Below are 19,302 nucleotides of genomic sequence, written 5' to 3' on the forward strand. Positions count from 1 at the left end.
GAAAGAAATATTTATAGATTTGGAGAAAAATTAAGAATTTTCCATCAGGAGACTGCTAATGTTTTTACCAGCCAGCCAATTCCAGAGGTCAACACTGAGTGTGTGAGCTCTTGCATATTCCAAAATCAGTGTTGGTTTACTGGCAGGCTGGACCAGGTTTTCCTTGCTGTGCAATGATGGTGTGTGAGGATGAGGGGAAGGGTTTGAGTGTTGTGGTGCATTCACTGGGTTCTTGTTTTTGTTCTGCTGGTGCTCTCAGCCAAGGTGGAGCAGGTGAAGTTTGACACCACCCAGCTCCACGCCAGACCTGAGCTCGCAGCTGAGCAGAGGATGGTCGACGATGCCTCCGGGGAGATCGAGGTGAGACAGCTCCTTTGGCTGGCACAGGGTGCAATAATCAGCCTGTTTCCAGCATTGCTTGGTTTGTTCAGCTTGGGGGAGGCAGAGGATGGACCTCATGGCAGTTTACAGCTTCCTCACGAGGGGCAGGCTGATTCCTTCCCTCTGGTGACCTGAGGGAACACCTGAAGCTTCAGTGGTGGGGTAGCCAAAGGGTTGTGCTCTGTCCCCACCTTGACTCCACTGCTGCTCACCAAGATTTGTTCCCTAGGTGTGGAGGATTGAGGATTTGCAAATGCAGCCTGTGAACCCCAAGACATACGGGCAGTTCTACGGGGGGGATTGCTACCTGGTCCTGTACACCTACCTGAGGTCAGGCAGACCCCACTACGTCCTCTACATGTGGCAGGTAGGTGAAAGTAGAGGAGAGAGCACTGTGCTGTGCCTGCTATACAAACCTAAAGCTGAAGGAAGCAATTGCACACAAAAATCCCAACCCAAGCACCCAGAAGAATTCAGATACCCTTTGCTCATCAGTTTCAATGTCCCAAACTGTCCTTTGTAGGCAGCATGGACACTGATCCCAAACTGGCATCAGTCTGAGCACCAGCAAAATCAGACAGAAAGACTGAAAGGTGATGGGGCTTACAGTTCTGAGGTCAAACTTTGGGGTCAGATTGTCCCTTAAAGCCTCAGTCCTAGAGTTTTGTGTATATATGGACATCTCTGCTTTCCTTTTTAAAGCAGATTTTCATGCAGAGAGATAATGAGTCTCCAAAGTCTACAAAACCAGAATGCCAGTGAAATTTAAATATCTGGAAGTTTTAACTCTGATCTCACGACTGGCAAGTGTTGAATTGTGAAGAGGTTTGCTCTCATCACACTGTGTGTGTCACCTCTCTGTCCCCCAGGGCCGCCACGCCTCCGTGGATGAAATCACTGCCTGTGCCCTCAATGCCATCGAGCTGGACAAGAGACACGGGGACGAGGCCGTGCAGGTGCGAGTGACAATGGGCAAGGAGCCCAGGCACTTCCTGGCCATCTTCAAGGGCAGGCTGGTCATCTACGAGGTAATGTGCCTTTGGGAGGTGGGAGTACCAGCAATCTCCACTTGGCAGCTGCAGTGGAAAGAGTCCAATAAAAATGGGCTGATATTCAGGAAAGGAGCCTGCCAGCTCTGCCCCAGATGGCAGAGGGGACATTTCTAGTGTTCCTCAGTCAGTCTGTACACTGAGTAAACACAGTCTTAGACTGACCCAACTCAACTGTGCACCCCTGAGCTCCAGCAGTGATGTGTGAGGTTCATTCCAACTCTGTCCCAAAGTATTTTGCAGAGTTAGAACAAGGCAGTCATCCTGTGAATTACCAGTGCTGCTATCCAGAGAGGGTCCTTCAAAATATCCTCCAAACATGATTAGAATTGTCCTTGCCTGAGTTACATCACATAACTACCAACCCACTTCACTTGCTGCCTTGGCTGCTGATGTCTGTGGTGGAGAAATTCCAAATGGCTGTTGGAGAGCAGGATTGCCCTGAGCTCTCAGTGCTGGTCCCACTGTATGGTTTTCATGGCAGATGTTCAGTTAGGATGAGCACAGCTGGAAATCAGGGTACAGCTGCCTTGCCCAGTTTGCATGGCAAATCCCCTACAGACACCAAGATCTGTTCACATGGATCTTGAGGATCTTGATGGGAACTGGCCAGGACTCATTAATCAGGGAGAAATGTGTGAGTTTGTCATTAGATACTGCTGGGAACAAGGAAAAAAGCCAGCTTTGAGGTTTTGCCTTTCTCAGGCCTTTACAAGGTCAGCAAATAATAATGATTATGCATCTGCAGGGTGCAAGAGAGATGTGATGTTTTGTAAAAGTATGTTTTTGAGAGAGGTGTGGTCTTCTTTGACCAATGAGTCTTTTCAGTTTTGTTTTGCACGATCTACCCTATATATGTGTGTAGTGCTTCTTTAAATAAAGCTCTTTCTCTCTTGCTTCTCCATTACATGAGTAACTATGTTGCTTTATCAATTTTGCTGCTCCTACAGCCTTAAAATGCAACAGGAGTTGTGTTGTTTAGGTTCCATTCTGCCCTGGAACCAGAAGATATTTGGATTTCTTTGCCTGCTCAGTGCAGAACCGTGGTCCATCACTGCAACAGTGGGCAGGACTGCGAGCCCAAAGCCTTTTTCAAATCAGTGCCACCTTGCGTGTGTGTCCCAGTCATTCTCAGTGCCACCTTCCCCTCTCTGTCGTTGCAGGGTGGCACCAGCCGGGCTCAGAAGAGCACACCCGAGCCAGCAACCCGCCTCTTCCAGGTCAGGGGCACGGATGAGGTGAACACCAAGGCCACAGAGGTGCCAGCCAGAGCCTCCTCCCTCAACTCCAACGATGTCTTCCTGCTCACCACCAGCCAAGTCTGCTACCTGTGGTGTGGGAAGGTGAGTCTGCAGACAAAGGGGTCTGAAATTGCTGAGCCTCTTGCCTCTGCTGGGTCATGGAGATGAATCCTTGGGCAGGTGGCACAATAACTCAGTGCAGAAATACCCTCAAATTATGCCAGGGGAGCATAATATCTTAATACTGTAAATCAGGAAAAATTCCTTCACAGAAAGGGATGTCAGGCACTGAAACAGGCTGCCCAAGGAAATGGTGGAGTTCAAAGTGCTCAAAAAAATATGTGGATGTGGCACTTGATGACATGATTTAGTGGTGCTGGGCTGATGGTTGGACTTCATGATCTTAAAGGTCATTTTCAAGCTGAATGATTCAGTGATTCTGTGAGGAAAGTGCATCCAGGAAAGGGCTCTGTCTGTGAAGGGTCAGCAGTAACAGCCCTCTCTACAAAAGTAACCCAAGTCAAGGTTCACCTCACCTCATTCTAGATATTCATACAGCTGTCAGATGAATAAATCATCCCAGATTTTGCAGCTGTAAGAAATCACCCAGGATGAGAGCAAATTCATTTATCTTGTTTCAGTTGTGTGTCAGGAAGAGATGTAGATCAAACCAAAGCAGAGAACTTGTGGATCCCCATCCCTGGAAGTATTCAAAGCCAGGCTGTATATGGCTTGGAGCATTCTGTAGGAGTGGAAGGTGTTCCTGATAATCTCTAAAATCCCTCCTAACCCAAATCATTCTGTAAATTTTGCGATTTTTTAAACAGGTGCCATTGGCTGCACTAAAAGTCCCTTTGAGGGCTAGAAACAGATTCTGAGTGATCAGCTCAGGAGCATTCAGGCAGCTCTCCAGAGGCCAAGCCAGCTTTTCCCCATGGATAAGGTTTTGCCAGTGTTTCCCTAACCACACCCCAATCTTCTGCCCTGAGCACAGGGATGCAGTGGGGATGAGCGGGAGATGGCGAAGATGGTGGCTGACATCGTTTCCAGGCGGGACAAGCACACCATTCTGGAAGGACAGGAGCCAGCAGAGTTCTGGGAAGCTCTGGGAGGCAGAGCACCTTATGCCAGTGAAAAGAGGTAACAGTGACCTGCTTGTTCCTCTGGGGACATTAAGCAAGGGATCAAAGCTCTTAAGGAAAGTGAATACTTTGATACTGTGTCCTCAATAAAGGGAGAACCAGGCCAGAATATCACCAAGACCTTGGTCAGAAACCACACCAAGGTGTTTTTATCCTGCATTTTGGGCCAGGAGTTCTCCTGAAGTGGGAGCTACAGGTCCAAAGCCTGCAGACAAGGGTGCGTACATCCTCCTTTCTAAATCTATCCCATGTCTCATCCTGAGGGCTGCAGGAACCCCGTGTTCCATTTCCAGCCATTATCAGCAGCAGCCCCAGAGAAATCATGAGACTAGATCTGCTTTTGGACAACATGGAGTTCTCCAGCCTCTGGGCAGAAAAATTATTTGGTGTGGCTTTCATCTGACATCAGGCTCATGACCACAGTCAGGGAAGGGTTCTTCTTTTCCTCTTTGGGTGGAGAAAAAAAATCACCTTTGAAAATCATTAAAACAGTGTGAGAATCCCCTGAAATCGTTGCTGACTTCCAGGCCTTTGGACGAGTGTTGCCATGTTCCACCCCTCACTTCAAGGCCACAAGGATCCTCAGTAAGCCAGGAGGGCAATATTCCCACCTTTGTTGGTTTTTCCTCCCCTGCTGTGCCTGAGGCAGGTTCCAGGAGCAGGTCACACACTACCAGCCTCGTCTCTTCGAGTGCTCCAACCAGACAGGTCGCTTCATCATGACCGAGGTGGTCGGGTTCTGCCAGGAGGACCTGGATGAGGATGATGTCATGCTGCTGGACACATGGGAAGAGGTCAGAAAAAGCCTCCTCCCCCTCTCCTCAGATGTATTTTCAAACAGGTTTTGGCTTTAGTTGGTGTTACTTGAGTTGAGTTTTGGCCCGTGACTGGGTTCAGCTACCTTGAAATATTTGTTACCTGAAATATTTATGCTCCATGCTTGTCTCAAAGGCAAACTCTTCTTTAGCTGGGGGTAAATTGGGGCCTCAGAATGACAGGGGACTATTGGGAAAACACATTTCCAGTCTTACCTCTGCTGCCACTGGCAGGCAGAGCAGAGAGCTGTGTCTGCACAGGTTCTGATGCCTCTCTGACCTCCAACTTTCTCCCTTGCAGATTTTCCTTTGGGTTGGCAAAGCCTCCAATGCACAGGAGAGGAATGAGGCAATTGCCTCAGCTAAGGAGTATCTCAAGACCCATCCAGCTGGGAGGGACCTGGCAACTCCCATCATCCTGGTGAAGCAGGGCTATGAACCCCTCAACTTCACAGGCTGGTTCAATGCTTGGGACCCCTACAAGTGGAGTGTAAGTTGCTGGAAAAGCCCTGTGGTGTTGTCAGGGAATATGGGATGCATGGAGTGAAACCTCGCTAGGACAAGTCCTGAACTTCACAAAGTCATGGAATGGCTTGAGTTGGAAGAGACCTCAAAGGTCACCCCAGTTCCACCCCCCTGCCATGTGCAGTGAGTTCCTGATGCTGTCTGAGCAGCTTCTGCTCCTTCACCAGCAAAAAAAAACCTGTGTGGTGGAACAGAGGCTTTTGCAAATGTGCTTGAATTCACAATATTAATATTTTCATAAATATCAGGTTCCAAATCAAGTTTTTGATTTCAGCCAAAAAGAGGTGGGGACTATGAGTAGTAAAATCAAGTTCAGAGAGAAAACAGACCCATACAAATCAAAAAAAAAAAACAAAACAAAAAAAAAAAAAACAAACCACCAAACCAACACAAGTTCATTGTTGAAAAGGCAGCCACAGAGGGAAATTTATAAATTTATAAATGATCCAGCTTTAAGGAAAAACTGTGGTGAAATGGAAGATGTGAGCAGACAGGTCTCGTGTTCAGGTGCCCAGGAGCTCCTGAACAAGGTCACCCTTGGTCCCTGCACTGCAGCCTTCAAAAGCAGAGTTACAAACACCAGCTCCTCCCATATAGAAATGGAAACCTCATCAGGAGGTGACTGGGAAAGAAAAATTCTGTTTTCCCCTCTTTCCCCAGGACTTTACTTCTTACAGAGATATTTTATTTCCTGTATCAGAATTTGCATTGCCTTTCTTTCCAGTCCATGTTGTGGTGGATCCAGTCTTGACAGCTGGATCTGCAAAGATAAGACAGCAACTCAAAATGACCCTTAAAAATATGTTGATGCTTAGAACAAAGGTCAAAACTTGTGGGTTTGTTTTATTTTTTTTCCTGAGGAACTGCTGGAAAACAAGGATACAGCTCATAAAATATGTGCCTCTAAAAATATCCCCTGTAGGCAGCTTCAGCAACTACAGACAAGCCATCCAAACTGTTGACATCCCAGAAACATCTGGTGTGTGTTCTTTGCTCAGTTTTGGGTCTAAATCAGTTTTCTCTGCAGTCCATGTGTTTATGTTGCTTGTTCTTGTTGGGAAACTTTGTTGGATGATTCTGTTAAGAACTGACATCTCCTGGCTGCTTAGGAAAACACAGTCATGAGCTTTGCCAATTTATCTAGCACATTCTACTTTTTTTTTAATAGAAAATAAGAGGTATCTCATATACATGGCACCTAATTGCAAGGAGTCAGGACTTGAGACTTTGAAAAAGTCTGTTGTTTTAGCTAAATGAATTAGGAAAGTTGGAAAAAGTAATATTATTTCGGGCATTGCAAGATTCATTAAAGATTCAAAAGATTTAAATCCAGCAGTAAATATTATTTCTCTTCATTTGCCCTCTGCTCTAAAGTCTTTAAATTTCCCAGTTTTGCCTGTTACTATACAACTACAAAGGCTGAAGCCCTTTTTTTTGTTGTTGTTTTCAAGTGAAAGCTCAGATTCTGGCGGTCTTCTGATTGCAGGGGCTGAGGTTTGCAGGAGCTGCCACATCAGTGGCCATCACTGGGCTTTCAAATCCACAATCTCCTGGCCAGGAGTGTGGACTTAACACCCAGGAGTGTGGGTTAGACCCAGGAGTGTGGGATAAAGGCAGCTCATGGATCTCACAACTTTCTCTTTCCCTTTAGGATGGCAAGTCCTACGAGGAAATGAAGAACAGCTTGTCAGATATGTTGGCCATATCTGAGATCAAAGTGGTGAGTTGTGTCTTGGCCATACAAGCAGGAAACACCTGGGTTCACACAGCACACATCCCTGTTTGCACCAAGGAGGGGACACCAGGATCAGGGCAGGGATGGGGACCTCAGGCTGCCAGCATCAGGGCTCTGCTGGTCTGTGGGAAGCAGAGGGAGATGTGATAAATCACCCAGAAACGCACCCAGACCTCCTGGGCCTTTTGCAGTGAGCAGGACATAGTCCAGCTACTCTAAGGCAGAATAAATTGAGGTGTGAGCAGCTCTAAGAGGGTGCAGTTAAGTGTTTTGTGGATAGTTCACAGTGGTGCAGCCTCTGAGACCCCAGACAAGGATCCCTTGGTCAAGAAGGGCATAGCCCAGTGGGGAATCCTCCAAAATAAACGAGGTGCCAAACAATGCTGAGTGCCACTGCCACACTGGCACTCACCCTGGGCAGGGTCAGGGTGAAGGCTGGAAGGAAGTGGCAGGTTTGGATGAGGAGAGATGGCTCATCAGGGAGGGGTGTGCAGGTAATTCAGGTGTTCTAGACATGGTAGACATCTAACCTCACCTTCTGTCGTCCCACATGTGCCTTCCCCTGGTGTTATCTTGAGAAGAATGAGACTGCTGTAAGTATCCTCAGTTCTTTGTAAGAGCTCTCACTAGTGTGTGCTTTTAGCAGCCCTAACATCAAGGTGTAGCACTTAGGGAGGCACTGCACTAACGCTTTAGTTGGAGTTTTCCCCTTGCTGCTTTGGAGCTACAGATGGTCTGTGCCAGAAAAAATCCCCCACAACCCCAGCAGAAAGATCCTGGCACCATCCCCAGCCTGCTGTGCCAGAGCAGCTCATCATGACGCATTTTCCTCCGCCCGGCAGGACCTGAACAACCTCAGCCTGAACAAGAGAACCCTCAGCACCACCAACCTGGCTGGTTCAGGTACAGCAAATGAGTACAAATCCCACTTGAGCCACAGTGACAGCAACAGCCACAGCAACAGCAACAGCCACAGCAGCAGCAACAGCCACAGCAGCCCTGCCACGGTGCCCAACGGGGACGGGATTTACTCCCGGGAGGTGCTGATGCACAGGACGGTGGATGAGCTTCCCGAAGGCGTGGATCCCACTAAAAAAGAGGTGACAGCACTGCTGGTTTGATGCCTTTCTAACTGAACCTGGAACTGGATAAGTGTACTCTAAACTCCCAAGTCCTGCCCAGACTCAGGTGTCACCAAAAGCAGGAGATTTGTGTTAGGGAGTTCATAGAAACAGAATGGGCTGGGTTGGAAGGGACCTTAAAGATCGTCTAGTTTCAACCCCTGCTGTGGACAGGGACACCTTGTGGTGGTTTTAGCCCAGCTGAAATAATTATGGGGTTTCTATGGGGAAAAACAAAATTAAGTAGCAATTTTTAAAAAATGTTTTCTTCTGGTAGAATTGTTTTGCTCTGCCGCACGTCTGTCCTCAGAGGGACAGGGGGACAAGGTGACACAGCTGAGAACAAAACCAGAATTTGCATTTTACTTATCTGTAGGTGAATGTTTTCATTTGAGACTCCTCTCAGAGGGGATGGTTTGGTGGTTTTTTTAATTGACAGCTTGCATTTCAACAGTTTCCAATTTCCAGAGAAATTACACATCCCAGATTTCCTATCAGCCCAAGGATTTTGGCAGTGTCTGCAGCTGAATCTGATGGGAGGGACAGAGGATGGATTCCCTCTATTCCCTGTAATCCTTGTTTGACCAGTGTCTTGCCCAACAAAGGCCAACACCCACAGCCAGAGTCACAATCCACAGCTGGGCTCTACATGGGTTCTTCTACCCAAAATACCAGGAAAAACTCAATTCCCATTCCCACAGGGCCTTTGTCAGTATGATGAGCCTGCTTTCTGCAAACCTTGCCTTTCCAGCAATGGGAGTGAACATTTCCAGTGAATATTGTAGGGGAGGGGACTGAGTGAGGGGGAGATGCTTTCACTGTGAATCACTGGCTAAGGAACCACCCAAAACTCTGGCCAGCAGAGCTTCCCTGGTGGATCATAAATTGTCCTGGTCCCAGTATGATCAGCAGGGGTTAAATTCCAGACAGAGCATGCTAACTCCTCAGAACTGGAGCATCTCTTTGGGCTGGTGGGCTGATGTTAGAGTCAGGGAGTCAGAGAAATCAGAGTGCAGGGACTGAATTAAAGCCTTTGGATGCATTGAAGTACATTAAGCCACTCACACATAAAGTAGATGTTTAACTAGAAGTAAGTCAGCAAGTTTTAGGGTGAGCTCTGATGCTTTTAGTAAGTGAAAGATTCAAATGCCAGAGTAGCAGAATGAGTTGTAGTGAAGGTCAATAAACATACTGATGTTTTCAGTAGGGGCTCCAGGCCCACAGTTGTAGACAGGACTTATAATAGAGCTGTAGTAAGAATATTGCTGACATTTTTCAGATAGAACAAGATCGGTTGTATGTGTAGTCTGTACATAACCTGGTGTGTTAAGAAACTGGAATTCTAATAGGTTAAGGAGGGGTGGTCCAAGTTTGTGTCTTGGCTTGTTGGGAAAATCCTGTATAAGAGTTTGTATTGGGAAGAGTTGATGCTTTTAGCCATTGGCTTTTTAGCCATCTGCTTATTGCCACTGCCATTTGCCAATTTTGCCATTGTCTTTTGAGACTGATGTGCTTTGTAATAAATAACCTTTTTAGCAACTATTAGCTGCTTTGCTTGGTGCCTAGAACACTGGAGGTCAAGAACCTCACAGGCTTTTATTGCCCTGGTTCTTTGGGGAGGGGGTGAGGAGCTGGGATGTTCCATTTCCCAGCATGAGGAGAGGGAGCTGAACAGGAGCTGTTGGTCTGGAGTCAGAGGTCAGCACTGGCATGGTGGGGAGGGGATGCAGCTCTGGGGTGTCCAGGCTCTGCAGAAGCCACAGCTGACCTGTGCTTTGTCTCTCTTCACTGCAGTGCTATCTCTCTGATGCTGATTTCCACGATATCTTTGGGAAGTCCAAGGATGAGTTCTACCAGATGCCCAAATGGAAGCAGCAGAACGAGAAGAAGCAATTTGGACTCTTCTGAGGCTCCAGGGGGGAACTGATGACTCTGGGACCAGCCCCTGCTCCCTCAGGAGCTGCAGGAAAGCAGTGCAGGCATTTGCTCAATGATCCCAACCCAGCACAGTTATTCCAGCAGCCTCTGTCCAGGGGATGGCTCCTTTCTCCCTGCAAACCCAGAACCCCAGGAGGCAAAACTTTTTTCAAGAACAGCTTGGCAGGATGTTTTTGCCTCTTCCTGACACTTTATTGCTGATAGCCATGAAGACAAGTGTGTGCCACGCAAGTGCATTGTAGCCTCATCTTTCCCTTTTGCAAATTGCCACATGCACGAGGCCACGATCCTCTTTCATTTGTAGAAGTTTTAAGTTAGTCAAGACAAAGGCCATTTGCAGCTGCTGTGTAAATTCTGGGTGGGGAAAGCCCTAAGAGGATGGAGGGGGAGCCTTGAGGTCAGGAAAAAGGTGATGGAGTAGCCAGATGCCTGATGGGGTAGTCTGTGGAGTGACCCCAGACAGTTCTGCTCCTTCTCACCTTGTGGAAAAACTACTCACAAAAGAACAGCAAGAATCAGTTCCAGATTAACATGCATAGCCCAGGGCAGCTAAAATACATCAGAGCCTGGTTTGGGGGAGGGAAAAACAATTATTATGAGCGTATTTATTAGCTGATGTGTTTTAAGAGAATGGTGACACGAAATGCTAGACACAAATGCTGATTTTTGACTGCCAGACAAGACTGTCTACTTTTTTTCTCATTCAGACAGTATCTGCAATCTCACCTGGCCTCCCTGGCCAGGTGAATGAATGTCAGGAGTCCACCTGCCCACAGCTTGAGGAAGCCAGGAGGGTTTTGGGCATGACCTGAGGTAGAGGGTGTCCTGCTGGAGCTTTTATCAGGGCTCCATCCCTGTGATGTCCATGGGGCTGAGAGTGCTGGTTCCACACTATGGATCAGTCTGGCTGAGGAGGGCAGTGGGAAATGTGAGCAATCAGTGATTATGGGATAAAACTGTAAACTAAAGGAAGAAATAACACCTTAAAAACTCAGACAATGTGGGTTTGCAGCTTCATTCCATTTCCAACCTGATCAGTGATTCCAATAAACACCCAGCAGCAGCACTGTAAGTGTCCTTGATCAGCATGGGGGCAGAATGGCAGCAGATAAAAACTCTGCAGTGCCACAGATGCTTCAAACACCTGGTCATCAGTGGAATTTTGGATTTTTTTGAAAAGAATAAAATGAGGAGGTGGAGCCCCTTCTGTTCCCAAACTCCACAGAGCTTGGGCCATTTGTTCCCCCGTGCCCTGAAGCCCCATTGCAGTACCTGGCAGTTCAGCATTGGCCTGGCTGCCCAGCCCTGCTGCAGGATGTGGGCACAGAGCTGGGCAGCTCCAGGCTGTAGATTGAGGGCCAAAGAGCTCTCACTCAACACCCAGGACCACATCATTGTGCTGAAGTGTCACCATCTGGCTGGGCTGGAGCAGGGACCTCCAGGTGATGGTGTGCTCTGGATAGAACTTTGCATTTAAGAATTGGTAGTTAAATAAACCCCACCCCCATTGTTATGTCCATGTTCCTACCACCACTTCATCCCATTTCTGCTTGAGGATCCAGCCCAAAACCCACTGGAACTCCCCTGTGCAGGATAAGTTAAGTGTCAAGCAGAGACACAAATCAGCTGAATTACCTGTGTGATTGCTCCTGTTGTGTTCACAAGAGATGCAATCAGTGCACATTACCCATGTTTCAGCCCCTGTTGGCACTGCAGGAATCAGCAATGTTTGCCTTGCCTGGCTGAGGAGTGCTGCTGCCAGCTCCCACATTGATGCATGTGCTGCTCAGGAAGAGGCAGGAATGCCACCTACCTGTGGGCCTAACAATCAAAGACCAGCCAAAATACAGTCAGATTATAGATTTTAGGCCAGTTTGGTAAAAATTGCTTTAATTCTTGTGGCCATCACACTCACCAACACCAGTGGAGAGCTCCTGCCAGCACTCAGGAACCTGCCTGGGATTTCACAGACCGTGGAGCCTTCTGATATCTGGGCTGATGGAGACTGCACTCCTCATCTCATGGGAGAGCTGCTGTTACTCCCCACTTCTGATTTCTAAAGGAAAGAGCCTCTCCCACCTCCTCCCTTTGGTATATTTTGCTGATGTCAGTGGCCATGTCCTCTTCTCTCCAGTGGGGCTCCAGCACTTCCTAATGTGTTCAGAGATGAGCTTACTTGATTCCAACACGGACCATGGACCATGTCCCTTCCTTTGGGGAGGGAGACCTTGCAGCATTGGCATCATGCTCTGCCCATCCCATCTCCATCTCAGCTCCCTTTCCCACCTGGCTGTAGTTGCTTTCCCCAACTGTTCTTATCTGATAGAGATGTTTTTTTTCTTCCCATGGATCTTGCCTACCTCTAAGTGCAAAGCAGGCAGAGGAAAACACAGCCTCTCTGTGCAGTCCTTCCAAGCCCACCCTCACCCTGTCCCTCACTTCTCCAGTGCTGCCCACAGCAGGCAGGTGAGAGCTTTAGCTCAATAATCCAACTGAAATCTAATCCTGCCACCCAAAACATTCAAGTAAGATGTTCACAGCCAGCCCAGGGGGCTGATCTGGCTTCACACAGAAGCAGAATCACAGAATGGTTTGAACTGGGAGGGACCCTAAAGATCATCCAGCTCCAAGCCCCTGCCATGGACAGGGGCACCTTCTCCTGTCCAGGTTGTTCAGAGCCCCAGCCAAAAGTGGCCTTGAAGATTCCCAGTGATGGGGCACCCACAACTTCTCTGGGAAACCTCTTCCAGTGCCTCACTGCTCTCACAGGAAAGAAATTCTTCCTAATTTGCCTCACAAGAGCTGATACAAGGGGGCAGGAGAATTTATTACCACCTTCACCTGCACTTCTCATCCCATGGCTCCCTAAAACAAAGTGCTGAGAGCACAATGAGAGCAGGGACCAAACTCAGGCTGTCCCTGGGTGGATGTTCCATCCTTGGCCTTCAAATGTGTCCCCAACAACGTGCCCCATCCCAGAGGTGACCTGGGATGCTCTGCCTAGCTGGCCACTCCTGAGCTCTAACACCTGGCTGGTTCTAAATGCAGTATCAGCCTTGGAGGTGTGGGTTTAATTCACATTTAATCTGCCACTGGTTTACAACATCACACTGTATTGCAGTCAAGAGGAAAAATCAATGTGTCCAGCAATGTTCACTGCAATATAACAAACTCCAAGGAGGACTGAATGAAACCCAGCTTTACAGTGAGCCTAAGAATCACCAAATCCAGTCTATTTTGGGCTAAAAAAAAATTAAGATGACCAGCATATGTTTAAAAGGACATTAACATCTTTGGCATCATCTTCACCCCCAGGGATCAGAACCCCCAGGAAGCCTAATAATTTAAGAAATCAAGCAGGTTTACTTCCAAATTCATGCATGTTGCATTCAAGTAGGACAAAGAGGCAAATAGTGCAAGTAATTGAACGCTTCCAGATTTTTTTTTAAAACTTTTAATTGTCTAACATACTGTTAGTAACAGAGTTGGCACTTCAAAATATATATTATTTTATCTCAACAATATTCCCTTAACTCTGTAGTTCTACTTGAAGACAAATCACTCGTTGCCATAAATACTGTGCTGTTTTCAAAACACTCTCGTGCTGGGTCACCTCTACAGTGCAACTGGGACCTGCTAGGACTTACATTTACTCCCTCTCTGTTAAAAAAATGACATTTTTCTGTAAAAACACAAAGTTTTACTGTATTAAAAAAAAAAAAAAAAAAAAGCCCTGCTGGCAGTTGTTGAGCATGTTTTCACTGTCTTTGGCAAAAGACCTTCTCTGAGGTCCCTTTGAGTGGGTTTCACTTTGGGTCAGAGGGAAATCTGCTGCTCGGCAGCTTCTTTCTCCTTCACAGGATGAGAGCCTGGCTTTGAATGCAAAGTGGGCTGGCTGAGAGCCAGGCACACAGGCAGAGTAGTGCTCATGTATTTTTTATTACAACACAAAAGGAAACTCGGGTTACATAAGATGGGGCTTTGTAGTGCAGCTTTCTTCTTTAATCTGTAACAGAAAGGAGGGGAATGGTGGCCCCATTCTGGACTCCACATGGTGAAGGATGGCTGACACCTGCAGCTGCAAGGAGTCACCTGGCACCTGGCCACTGATTGCAGTGCTGAGGGAGACTTTTCCTTTTTTCACCAACAGATGTTGGGTGCTTTGCCCAGATGCCTGACCAAGCCCAACCCAAGAGCTGTGCTTCACTAAAACAGGAGTCCCTATTCTCTCCCTAAAGCAACATTAATAATAAAAAATCAAAATAAAGTGAACTAAAACCACAGCTGGATTGATGGAACAGGTACAAAATCTCAAGAGCAGCATTAGGATGGTTCCAGCAGGAGAAGGTGGATGGCTGTCTCACATCGGGGTGCTGCTCCAGGGAAGGTGCTGGGGACTGATCCTGGCACTGGTCACACTCTGAATTCCTTGCAGCTCTGTAAGGAGGCTCACTGTGGCCTGGAGGAGCAGCTGCTAATCACTGTCCTGGATACTGATGTAGACAAAGAGGGTGGAGGAGGAGTAGGGGTCTCCATTCTTGGTCAGGAGATGGATGTGGCGATAACCTGGGAGAGAGACACAGATGGGAAATGGCCTTTAGTCCAGTTGGGAAAGGATTTGCTGATGTTTGCCAAGACCCTGCACAAACATCTCCCTGTCCCAGTTTCCCACAGGATCCTGAGCAGGCAGGTCCCAGAGGCACAGCTCTGAGTGTGGGTAACACAATGTGCCCAAGGTCTCTGGTGACAAGGGGACCCTCCCCTAGAGACAAAAATCCACCCTGACCCCAGCTGTGATGGATCTGGGGCACTCAGCCAGGACACTGAAGCTTCCCAAAGGGCTCAGTGGCTGTGAGGAGCAGGCAGCAGGGCCTTACCTTGCTTCAGACTCGTGAAGGGAAGGGTGTACTGCCCAATGAAGTCATTCTTGGTCGACATGTCAAAATCTTCCACCACAAACCTGACCAGGGCAAGTGCAGGGACCTCTATGTCAAATGTAAACTCTTCATTCCAGTTTGGGTTGAAGCCTGGGCAACACAGACAAGGATGGAGGTCAGAGATGCTGGCAGTAAGAATGGTGGTCTGATGTGTTTGCAAATGGATGGGGACCCTTCCTGACTGTCAACCTGATCTGACCTAGACCAAGAGCCTTCTTCCCAGCTTTAATACTGTGATTTGCTACCTGGAATTAATAAACCCTTCAGCTTGGGCTGTTCACTGCAGACCTTGATCCTAGAAAAGAGTGAGGTGCAGGAGAGGGGAGGAACTGAGCTCAGCTCCACAGGCTCTTGCTGGAGGGCTCATGGCTGTCTTTGGTTGCCATTGGACAGATGGAAACTTTTATAGCCCTAAATCAGGGGAGGGAAGAGAAGAAAGCTGTGCTTTTGTGTTGAGACAGCTTTCTGGGGCCTTAAGCCTCTCCAACTGCTTGAGATACATCCATCTAAGCACCACTATGTGCCAAATTCACCTGTCTGCAAGGAAAGTTAATGAGGAGTGTCTGATGAGAAAAAGCATCACCAGGTCAGGATAAGGGTCATGTAGTCCAGAGTCACAAAACAAACAAAACTGAGAGTGACACACAGGAAATGCAGAGCAAGCTCAGTGCCCTCTCTCCAGGCCATGGCAGGTGCAGTGTCAATAAACCACTCCCCAGAAGCAAACAGGAGAGATCCTGTTGGAAACCCTTCTGCCTGTGCACAGCAGAGACCAAGGACAGCAAAATGTCACCTGGAGCCTGCTGGTCATGCTGAGTTTCTGAGTGATTCAGCAGGAGACAGGGATCTTTCACCTGGCCCTGAAGGTGCTGAGATGGTTCTATGGTGTGTTTATTGTTTGATTTGCTTTCCACAAGGCAGCACTTATCATTCCAGCACCATTCCAGCACTGTTCCAGCTGGAGAAGGGCTGGGAGTGCTCAGCAGCCCTGAGGAACAGACCTGGCAGGTCTGAAATGTTCCCTACACAACTTTCACTTGACAGGCTGTAAAAATTATTGTAGGGGAGGGAAATGGCCACGAGCTTTAGGAGCAGGGCCAGATTTACTCAAACAGGAAAGAGGAAAAGGGAAACATTGTTAGCAGGCAGGAAAATATGCACCAGCTTTCCAGTGCTTGGCTCTTACTCCACACAGAAAAGCAGTGTGTGTGTGTTGGTGCAGAAGGCAATAATATTCAAACCCTCAGTGCACAGAGAGGAGCCACAGCCATGTCTGACTGGCAAGAAAGGGTCCTCCAGCTTCTGAGATATCCAAAATTCATCTGGGCAATACCTTGAGCAGCTTGAGTAAATTCTGTAAGGCCCTGCTTCAGGCAGAGGCTAGGACAGACACCTCTGAAGTTCCTTGCAACATCAATCTTGAGTTTGTGTCAGTTTTGGGGTACAATGAGGTCAAATCCAACTACATGGAGGTAAAGAGCATTTCCAAAGCCCTAGCTCTGCAAATCTGGCAGCCAGCCCCAAACAACTCACATGGCTGATGGTGTTTTACAGGGAATTTCTGTCTCCAAACACCAGAAGAACAACACCCCATGTATCTGCCTAGTGTGGGCAGGACTGGTGTGCCCAAGGAGCAGAGAGGTGCCTGCCCATGGGAGCAGGGCTTGGAGGGACCCCCCTCACCATTGTTCTCAATGACTTTGGTCTGCTTCTTGTTGCTGTCCTGCTGGACACCATGGATCTCTATTGTCACCTTGGGATCCACAATGGAGTTCTTGCTTTTGTTCACCTTTGGCAGCTGCTGACCAGAGATTATCTGTGGAGGAAGCAGGGGAAGAGGTCAGTTCATCACTAGGAGAAAGGGCTCCCTGGAAGAGTCTCTCTGCTTCCCCAGGAGTGCAGGATCTGCTGGGAGAGGCTGCTGCTGCCCTTTCAGAGCTGCTGCTGTGACATTCTTCAGAGGGAGCTGTCATGAGCTAAAGCACCTGAAGAACTTTGCTCCAGCCCAGCCAGCTTTGGGACAACCTTTCTGCCTGTCCCCACAGTGCTCAGCTGGCATTGGGAACACCAGAGGTGACTTGCATGTCTGTCTGCAGGATTCTGAGTGACAGTGAGTGTTGCCAACCCATGAGAGCCCCCAAATGTGGGAAATCAGCAGGGTTAGGACAACATTGAAGGCAGGACCAGGAGAAGAAGGTACAACCTACACACCCCCCCATAAATGGATGTTACTGAGATGTTTCCCAACTTCTATTCTTACTTTAAGCAGGAGCTTCTTCTTTGTCCCCCACGTTCCTTCTGTGATGGATTTTGGGTTGAATTTGGTTTGTTCATCCCGGAGGAATTCTGGCTTTAAGACATACCCAGAAAATCCATTGTCCTGGAACCGCCCCTGGTACACATCCATTTCTGTGCCTGCTGTCTGGAAATTTAGGGCAACTGCAACATAAATAAATCACTTCAGTCACTCAGATAAATCAATAGGAATCTTTTCATGCTAATTCTGTTCACATGAAACTGCACTTCATGGACATAAACATTGGCTTTTCCACGCTTCAAAGAGCAGTGGTAAACTCTGACCCTCACAGCCTGCTAGCCCTGAGGATTTCTTGTATTCAGAGGTGACAGAGACAGGAAGAACCATTACAGCCATCCTGCCTTCCCCAGGATCAAAAATTGTCCTGCAAGGAATTTATGCTACCTAGAGAACTGTCTCTCTTAGATAAACCTCTTCATTTCTATGCTGAAGGAGCTCTCTCCTGTAGTGAAGCCAGCAAATCTCTCTCAGATAATTTCTCTGGCTACTTAGCCTCATTATAAAACCTCCTTTCCAGCCCAGATCTGCCTGTTTCCACTTGCCACCCCGAGGGGCATTGATGCCTCTGTTGTTTGGACCAGAGAGCTCCTCATTGTCTGAACTCCTCAGGTGGCAGCACAGAGCTATGATCAAGCTGTGACCTCTTTATTGTCTGCTGCCCAAAATAGATCAAGCCTCACTGGTGTCCTAACACCAGGAACATTCCTTTTCTTCCCAATTTGTCAATACCTTTTTTAAAGGCATTGATGTAAAACCTGGAGCAGTCTCTGTGAACAGCCACTGATAATCACACAGGGAATGCACATGGACCCCAGCAGCTCCTCAGGGCTCCCCTCACTTCCTCAAGGATGATTTTAAACCCTTTAGCAACATCTAAGACACAGAAATGTGTCCTGGTCACAAGTCCTTCACACCTGGTCATACTTGAAGGCTGAGAGCATTTTAGGCACTCCCCAACTTTTCCACCTGCAGCAGGACTTTGATAACTGCAGTACACTGGTTTTCCTGGGAGCTGAAAGTACTCAGGGCTTCTGAAAAATCTTATTTTAGGTGCCCAAATACTGAATTCAGGTCTGGCCCTCCCCAAGGGAACTGGTGGTGTCCCCCAAGTACTGTCCTGAGGCCAAACCAAGGGGTGCTATCCACAGAGCTCATGCTCTCTCCTCCTTTGTTAATTGGCAATAACTCTGCTGACAGTGAAACTGCAGAGATTTGCACATTCATGTGCAGAAAAGCCTCTCCTAATGGATTTGAGACAGAAAATGGTCTAGGGAAAGTCACTGGGCATTGTTTGGAAACTGGTTTCTCCCAGTGGCTGCTGTGCCTTTGTCTGCCAAAGGCTGGAGATTCTGCCTCAGCTGAAGCCCTCCACAGCCCTGGCATGGGTGACCACACAGGGACCCCTCCAGGCTCCCAGGGACACCCACCAATCTGGCAGCCAACATTCCACAAGTCCACGGGGCTGTAGTTGGAGGAATCTGTCCTCCAGCCTGCAGGGTAGATCCGGCTCAGGTGCCTGGTGTTGTGATGGATAAAACTGGTTCCTACAGGAGAAAAAACAGAAGAAAATGGCCTTTTCAGTGGTGAGGTTACTTTTACCTCTTCTTGCTGCTGTGTGTTCCCCTCTGCCTGGCAAGGCTGGCTGAATGGAACCACCTCCAAAAATGCCCTTCTTGGTAACAGCTTTAAGGATTATTAAGTTCTTCCCACTTTTCTCAGTGACATGCTTGAGCAGAGATACAGCCCATGTCTTGAGGATGCCTTTTCCACCAGCAGCTGTCCCTTTTTGAGGAGCATGGACAGAGGAGGGAAGAACACACATACCAGACTCCTGGGCCAGTTTCAGAGCTTTGCTCTCTGAGAATGATGACATCTCATAGAAAGCCCGAGGATGGTTGGGGTCATCAAAGCCTTCAAAGTGGACACTCTTGCAGTAAACAACTATGTCTGACAGTTCCTTGGCCAGCTTCAAGGTGTCACTCTAAAAAGAGAGAGTGAGAAGTTTGTGGGGAGTTTTTTGCTGTTGTGCTCAGAAGTGCAAGCTGTGTTTTCCCTATAGGACCCCTGGGGCTTCTCTTCTCCACCAGTTCCACAAAAAATG

The 19,302-nt window shown here is 47.9% G+C and overlaps 2 protein-coding genes across 4 annotated transcripts in view; one reads left to right on the plus strand and one right to left on the minus strand.

Moving 5' to 3' along the window:
• Positions 1-10,526, plus strand: part of VILL (villin like) — a 35,564-nt gene extending 25,038 nt beyond the window's left edge. Inside the window, exons 11-21 of one of the 2 annotated variants that reach the window (XM_079300495.1) lie at positions 260-360; positions 611-748; positions 1,251-1,409; positions 2,594-2,773; positions 3,666-3,811; positions 4,463-4,607; positions 4,930-5,118; positions 6,805-6,873; positions 7,470-7,481; positions 7,731-7,988; positions 9,804-10,526. In XM_079300495.1, coding sequence (XP_079156621.1) covers positions 260-360; positions 611-748; positions 1,251-1,409; positions 2,594-2,773; positions 3,666-3,811; positions 4,463-4,607; positions 4,930-5,118; positions 6,805-6,873; positions 7,470-7,481; positions 7,731-7,988; positions 9,804-9,917 — 1,511 coding nt within the window. In that variant the 3' untranslated portion in view covers positions 9,918-10,526. The remainder of the gene's footprint in view (positions 1-259; positions 361-610; positions 749-1,250; positions 1,410-2,593; positions 2,774-3,665; positions 3,812-4,462; positions 4,608-4,929; positions 5,119-6,804; positions 6,874-7,469; positions 7,482-7,730; positions 7,989-9,803) is intronic. The other variant, XM_079300496.1, reaches the window with a different exon arrangement.
• Positions 10,527-13,372: 2,846 nt separating this feature from the next.
• Positions 13,373-19,302, minus strand: part of PLCD1 (phospholipase C delta 1) — a 49,519-nt gene continuing 43,589 nt past the window's right edge. Inside the window, exons 10-15 of one of the 2 annotated variants that reach the window (XM_079300534.1) lie at positions 19,026-19,182; positions 18,629-18,745; positions 17,145-17,323; positions 16,568-16,700; positions 14,825-14,974; positions 13,373-14,513 (exon numbers count right to left, since the gene is read on the minus strand). In XM_079300534.1, the coding sequence (XP_079156660.1) occupies positions 14,422-14,513; positions 14,825-14,974; positions 16,568-16,700; positions 17,145-17,323; positions 18,629-18,745; positions 19,026-19,182 (828 nt within the window). In that variant the 3' untranslated portion in view covers positions 13,373-14,421. The remainder of the gene's footprint in view (positions 14,514-14,824; positions 14,975-16,567; positions 16,701-17,144; positions 17,324-18,628; positions 18,746-19,025; positions 19,183-19,302) is intronic. The other variant, XM_079300533.1, reaches the window with a different exon arrangement.

Source organism: Erithacus rubecula (genome assembly GCF_903797595.1).
Source record: "Erithacus rubecula genome assembly, chromosome: 3".
In the NCBI taxonomy this organism is placed as follows: Eukaryota; Metazoa; Chordata; class Aves; order Passeriformes; family Muscicapidae; genus Erithacus; species Erithacus rubecula.